Source organism: Nicotiana tabacum, chromosome 11, assembly GCF_000715075.1.
Source record: "Nicotiana tabacum cultivar K326 chromosome 11, ASM71507v2, whole genome shotgun sequence".
NCBI lineage: Eukaryota > Viridiplantae > Streptophyta > Magnoliopsida > Solanales > Solanaceae > Nicotiana > Nicotiana tabacum.
In genome coordinates this window covers 15,202,781-15,210,380 of record NC_134090.1, presented here as the reverse complement: position 1 = coordinate 15,210,380, position 7,600 = coordinate 15,202,781, and the positions used below count along the sequence as shown (strand labels likewise).

The following is a 7,600-nucleotide window of genomic DNA, read 5'->3' as shown; positions in this document are numbered from 1 at the left end:
AGGAAAAGGGTTTGTAGCTGATGCTATATAAAGGGTGATGGAGAAAATTTGCCATAATATTATTATTATTAATTCTTGAGAAGAAAAACACTTTGTGAAAGTGAGAGTGCAAAAAAAAGCCAAGAGAGAAAATACAATTACAAGAAAAGTGTTTCTTGTTCTTCTATCTTTGAGTTGAGATTTTTGAGAAAAATTTCAGCACAAGCTTTCCGTTCAATTTGTTTACGGGTTTCATTAATCAAAGAGTTGATAGCAAGGATCGGTCTCGGTGTGGATACCCATAGAGTCTTCGCACTATCGAAGAATTTGAAACAAGACTTTCTTCACCAGGTACGTCTTAGATCCGATCTATTGATTTGTAAATAAATTTTAAACATAAAAAGATCTGCCTAGGATTGTTATTGTCTTCCATTGCGTGTTACGAACACCTATACGCAATCCATCAGAGACATCTCGTCATATAATCTCACATGTAAGCTCGACAGTTTTGATCATCAAAAATGAAAGAAAAGCAAACGAAAGTAGGCCTATTCTTAAAAAAAGATACCAGCTTGTTAATTTTTATATAGCCTGCCATAGCAAACGTTAATAAAGTAGTCAAAAAGATATTCAAAATTTAAAATGTGCAAAATAGTTTTAAAAAAACATTCATATAAACTTCAGAAAGTATTTGGAGTTCGAACTGCTACAACCTGCAAATAGAACACCAAGTCGAACTATTGCAAGTGAACTCCAGGATTATTTCTGGGAGATACAAATAAAATTCTAAAACCTGAAGCTCGAAGTTTATACAAGTAAATTGTCCTCGAGTCTAATGTAATAAATCCAATGTAATCCAACAAGTGAGGTCTCTGAAGATTAGTGTATACAAAGACCTTACTCCTACCTTGTAAAGATACAGAGGTTGGTTGTTTCCGATAGACCCTCGGCTCAGGAAAAGCATAGTCACGGCTTGAGGATCTATCATAGTCCTCTCAAGAGACCACGTCTACACACTTCGCACAAAAAATAGAATGATTTGTTTCTGTTGCCAGTATTTCTGAAATGAACTCAAAAGTTGTGTTTTTTCTTTTTACACTTATTCTCATCAATTTTATGTTTAATCCTCCTAGTGCTAAGTTTATCATCTTCTTTCTTTCTTTCATTTTTTGATTAATTGATCTTCCTGCCTGCTTCATCTTCGTACAAGAAGTCCAAAAGAGCTTCACAATCTCTTTTTTTGTTCTCCTTTGATTTCTTCTCTGTGCAAAGAAGTAGAGAGACATTACAGAGTGTGCCGTTTTAAACAACAACAAACCCAATGTAATTCCATAAGTGAAACTGAGTATACCGTTTTAAACAACAACAGACACAGTATAATTCCATAAGTGAGGTCTGAAAGTCTACTGCTTTGTTAGATGTAAATATTTTTCAATTACTTTACAAACGCTACCAATTAGCAACCCGAAAAGTGACTAATTCTTCTAAATCATCCCTATTATTTGACCATGCGCCTTGCATGGTCAAAATTCAAATAAAGCAAAACAAATAGAAAATGGCAGCCGCTTCAGGTGCGCATGGCCTAAAAGTCATGAAAGATTAACCCAAATAGCCGCCCACTTAATTTTTTAAACTAAAAATAGTCGGCATATGTGTAATAGATATGTATAATTCATGTATACTATATGTATAACTGCATATAATCTATGTAGGCAGGTTAAAAAAAAGTAACATTGAATATGACCGACTATTTATGTAACAATCTCAAACTTCACCTTCATCTTTCTTGTGGTGGATGTTGCCCCCCTATAACAGTCTAAAAGATGATAACAAAAGGTAATAAGATCTGAAAGAGTATTAAAGCGAAGACGCTTAACTTTATTTTAAACCGGTTTAACAGACAGACAAACATTCTGTCGACAGCTAGATTGTACATTGGTCCAAGGTTTATAGCAAAAAAACTACGTAAATATATTACATAGCCAGCCATTTTCCTCTTTACTGAAGACAGTTCAAGAATGGAGGACAAGGGGCCTCCGCCGACAACTACAAAACTAGAATACACGGAGATGCTGCTATACCAGCTTAACCTCCTCGGACGAGTCTTCTCAAGTCCTCATTCTCCTTGTTCAAAAGATCGATACGAGATTGAAGAATGTTGATCATTGCCTGAGCTCTCATCACTTCAATCTTCAACGTTTCCCTCTCCATGGAGACATTTAGTATCTCGTTCTCTAAATTGCTAATGAACTTCAAGTAACCTGGTGGGACAGATTTTTCGAGGTTGGAGGAGTCGAAAGTAGGGGGATTAGAAGGTTGGCTTTCTTTAGGTTCAAGGGGCTCTAACAAGGGGAATGCTAAGAGAGAAGGGGGGGAGTAATTTGTCGTCATCATCGTTGTTGGTGGATCCTGTTGGCTAGTAGTTGAATCTTCAGAACCATTTGCATGGCTAGAGCTAGGATCTTCGCGCTTGGATCTTTTGCTTTGAGCTAAAGAGAGGGGTTCTGGATCTTCTGGTGATCTCTCTCTCTTGCAAATAAATGGAATAGGTTGGGGCTCGAGCAGGTTCTCACTTTGGCGAGGAGGAGCCTTATGTCGAGCATCCTGTTATGAACAGCCAACAGTTAATAGGACATCTGATCTTACCAATAATATATAAGTATTTATCAGAAAAATAAAATCCAAACAACAGTTCCATGTCATTAACTTACATTCGTCACTGTGAGGACTTTTCCATAGCAAGTAAGCTACTCATTTGAATTCATACATATCATCAAGCACTAATCACTAGGAAAAACATAGGAAAATTCTCTTGAATGGAATTTAAGAGACCGATACATCGACAGTAATTGCAAACTCCTTTTGTTTTACATGTATAATTTATTTCCGGGGCTCCAGGTATGTAATGTCAATTAAACAAAGCTCCATCAAACCAACTACCCATACTAAAACCATTAAAAAAATTCTCCCTTTCCCAAAAAAAACCATCATTCCACCCACAATTACAATCGACACCAAACAAACTTGCATCCAACCAGTGACCATAGTAGCAAATAAAGCATCATAGTTTTCCAAGTTGAAGTTCATCTACTAGGGTTTGTGATGATTGCCGGGATAAAGTACACTCAAGCACCCACTGGTGAGTGCGTCCCTCTGATCAATGAAGTGGGTGCCAACCTTGGAGACAAAGGGTTCAAATCTCAACAGTGATAAAAAATGATAGGTTATTTCTCCCCATCTGCCTCAGACTTGGTTTGCAGAATTACCTGGTAACTATGCTAATGGGAAGCAGCAGGTACCAGGGGTATCGCTAAGATGCACGCAGGCTGACCCCGACACCATTGTTGCATAAAAAACGCTGAAGTACAAAGAGAGAAAAGCGTTTGTGTCTTATGGCATTGCCACTTCACTAAGTGTAAAGCAAAAACCCTACAAGTCCCCCAAAAAATAAAAAAGGTAATTCAAGCCCTTGATGTATGTACTCATCCTTCAATACTACAGTTTACTTCCTTCTTTTTCTCTTCCCATGCATATCAATGCACACCACGTTCCCATTCAGATGTGAAGTAGCTAATCGACCAACATTCCCTTAACACAAAATAATGCTACCTAACTTAAAAATAGTCAACTAAAATCATACATGATCGCCATAATTTGAAACGACGAACAAATCAACACGTCCAATAAATCAGTCAGAGGATTTTATCCACCGAGTATTTTCTCCTAACACAAAGAGGAGAAAGAAAACAAAACACATAAATTGATAGATCTCAATGGATAGATCTAGCGTAGCCCTAGCCTGAAAGGCAATAAAATCTTCTTTCCTTCCGGTGGTGTAGGGCATTGAAAACTAGAAACTGGCTAGTTCTACTCCCCAAGTAGCCATATTATTACCCACATTAGAACTGCACTTACCTGTGATAAATGGAATCTGAAGAAATAAATGTGATATTCACATAATCTGAAAAGATAAATTTGCCAATTAGTTATTCCTTTTAAGAAGTTTGACCCTATGGCGTGAAAACAAGATGAGAAACTAATCAATCTAAAAATTATTTACATTGTCTTCTTTTCATTTAGAGATAATTGGAAGTTTGGAACTAGCCTACATCATTCACTCCACGTCAGGGACACAATTTAAAAGCCTTCTTCTAGGTTTCATGTCTCGCTCACAGCATTAAATTGGCAGGTCGGTAGATTGCTCCCTAAGTCCTTGGAACTGGACCAGATCAAAGTCTGAATACCCTAAAACACGCACTTATACGAGGCAAAGAAGCAGGGAGATCGGACATTGTTCGCCGTCCAAGTAACTTGAGGACATATAAGGGTCTCTATGCCAATGTGACGACTCCAATACACGACTATGTGGAGCCAGGCTAAAAGGTTATAGAGAATGAAAAAAACCACCCTGTCGACTTGTGCCTCTCACCAAAAAAAAACGAAGCTAAAATGAAACCTCAGCGAAGCCAGCTGCCTTCACATTTTACTTCGACAAATAAAAGATAACGACAAATAACTTAGATCACGACAAAAACATTAACATCAGATGGATGAAAACATTTAATGAAGCAAGCAACTATCACGTTCTAACAGAGACCCTTGTTTCCGACAAACAGTCATACAAGGAGAATAACGAGAAACTAAAAGAACAGGAGACATTCTTAAAGAAGCTAAAAAATTTGGGTTTCCAAAGAACAGCCATACAAGGAGAAAGAAGACAAACTAAAAGCAGCAAATATTCTTGCAATTAAAAACACTGCATCAACATGTAGCGACAATAGCATTCATAATTTCTTGTAACAGTAGGTTGCTTTTATCCGCATAAATAGCAGCGGCAAAAAAAGCGGCTATATGCAAAGATTTGCATTAAATGCATAGATTCGGTATATTGAAGAGATCAGGAAAATATGAACCTGGTCAAGGTCATTGCCCTCAACTCGTGCTTCATCACCATTGGCCACGTCATCCTCTGTCTCTCCTCCGGGAACCAGCAGAGCTGTATCATCATCCCATTCCTCCTCAATAAATGGAGCATATCTGTCGCCATTCGGAGGTCCTAATCCACTTTTTTGGAAGATTCTACAAAGTACAAAAGCATCCTTTTTCCTCGCAAACAAACAAAAACATATTAAGATTCGAAACTTCAATAGAACACAACCTATGCATTTTCCAAATGCAAATTCGCACCTGCACAACTCCAGCCCTTTCCAATTCTTCATCGGTAAGTCTGTACTCATGCATCACCCAATTAGTTCGCTTACCATCAGGAGCTCGACCACTATGGAAAACGAGCGTTTTCTTCATTCCAATGGTCTGAGACTTGTGGCGAACAGGACGATCCTTCCCAGTAGCTTTCCAATAGCCCTTGCCAGTGGCTCGGTTAAGACGAGATCCATTCCCATACTTCCTATCTACTGGGCTGAAAAAGTACCACTCTAGATCTCTGGTCTTCAGCGATGAATATTCTGTACAGAAAAAAACAAAAGGCAACTCATCAAAATTAATGACTACCAAATTCAAGAGAAGAAAGTGTCTACAAAAACGAGAAACGGATAACACATCCAAACAAATACAGCACAGCTTTTACAACAACCGACAAAGAAGAAATGCAATTCTTATGCAGCAGCATTATGACTTTTAGGGACACCAATCAAAAGACAGAAATGCAGAAATCTTCCTGAAGACTAAGAGCACTACATTGCTTCTCTAATCAAAAAATTATTTGTCGGGTTTTGCAGAAACATTCGAATTCTCTCTGACGTCTTCAAACGGGTTACAGATTTAAATCCTGTACATAGATAAGCTTTATGAGAGAGTAAAAAATCCTTTAACAATGAGTCAGCAATTCCTTCTCAGACCATTCCTCTTTAGAACATTGATGACTAAAAATTTAATATTTATGGTAAAACAATCTTAAAGGCACATTTTTTCTTACTAAAAACTCAATGTTTGTGGTACAACAATCATAAAGACACATTTTTCTTACTAAAAACTCAATATTTATGGTAAAAACAATCATAAAGACACATTTTTCTTACTAAAAATTCAATATTTATGGTAAACCAATCTTAAAAATATTTTTTTCTTACTTAAAACTTAATCTTTATGGTAAATCAATCTTAAAGATATCATTTTTCTTACTTATCAAAATAAAGAATTAAGCTTTCAAGCTCCATTTTACCAATAAATTGAAACGATGAAAAACACAGAATAAACCACAAACAGATTGGATGTTTTCACTTACAAAACTAAGCAAACATCTCAAAAACAAACTCAATCTTAACATACATAACAAAAAAAGCAAAAAAAGAGAGCAAGAGATGACAATTTTTTTTAATTAAAAAACCTCATAAACATGATTAAAAATCAATTTAAAAAAATAAACCTGCAAGTTCCCAAGGCTCAGATTTGTAAACATCAATTTCAGAAACAGCCTGAAACCGAAATGGCTTCGCACAAGCTTTTCTCCTTAGGTAGTACCTCACCAACTCCTCATCTGTTGGATGAAACCTGAAACCCGGCGCTAACGACGTCGGCGGCGGAGCCACTGCCCTCTTCGGCGTCGCCGTCGTAACAGGTACTGCCGCCGGTACTACAACAAGTGCTCCTTCTTGCTCCATTTTTTGGCCGGAAAATCAAGAACCAAAAAAAACACAAGAAAATGATAATTAAGGTTTCTATTTAAGAAACCCACCACAGAAATAACAGATACATAAGAAGGGGGCAAAAGGGTGTTAGGTTTTGAGAAGATTAGAAGTGAAGCAAAGCTTAAAAGAGAGAGAGGTGGGGGTGGGGGTTGGGGGGGTGGGGGGTGTGTGTTTATAACTTGTTTCAGAATAGTGAAAAAAATGGGTTAGCTAAGAAGAAGGGCTAAGGCTATTGCCCATCGGTTAAGGAAGCGAAGATAGGAATGGATGCTTGCTTGACACGGAAATCGAAAATCCAAGAAAAGCCATTCATGGGGGTAAGGGGGAGGGGGGGGGGGGGGAGTTTGGGGGGGGGGGGTAATCCCATAAAAGCAAGTATGACTTATAGTGAGCAGATGCTTAGCTGTTTGTTTTGTTTTGTTTTCTTCTCTCTTTTTTTTTTTTTCCTTTTATAATCTGTATTACGAGAATTTAATCAATTTATCATGAAAATTGATTAATTTTACGTTGATTGTCAATCTATTTCAATTTTTCTTCTTTATTCGTATTCGAGATTAGTAATATGAGCAAGCCCAAACAAACAAAATTATTACCTGAGATTGAAGCCTAGTTATTCCCTTATATCGAATGCGTTCATGAATAATGTATCGTTTAAGGTTATTTCGCACCCATTTAAGAAAGACATCAAACAAATTTGGAAATTTTCAAGTAGGCTTATAAGCTAGTTCGATATTAAAAATATTTATTTATATTATATTTGGACGATTCTGTAAATGAAATTAGCTTCAATCTATATTATACTATATCTTTTAAGGTTCTTGTACATCCCTTCGTACAAAACATTTAAAAAATACTTAAAAACCAACGAACTTATGTCTTTTTAGCTAATATCTTTTATAGTTGCCGGATATAAATAATTTCGACCGTAGGTTAAAAATAAATTTTGCCCAAATCCTTAACTCCCTCTAAATTCT

At 36.8% G+C, this 7,600-nt stretch overlaps 1 protein-coding gene across 1 annotated transcript; it reads right to left on the bottom strand.

The window, feature by feature from the left end:
• Positions 1-1,832: 1,832 nt before the first annotated feature.
• Positions 1,833-6,908, bottom strand: LOC107778632 (NAC domain containing protein 50-like). Its single transcript, XM_016598918.2, has 4 exons — positions 6,365-6,908; positions 5,167-5,444; positions 4,893-5,078; positions 1,833-2,583 (listed from the first exon to the last, which is right to left on the bottom strand). Exons 1-4 carry the CDS (start codon positions 6,597-6,599, stop codon positions 2,065-2,067), a joined length of 1,218 nt encoding a protein of 405 aa, XP_016454404.1. The 5' UTR covers positions 6,600-6,908; the 3' UTR covers positions 1,833-2,064.
• Positions 6,909-7,600: the final 692 nt, after the last annotated feature.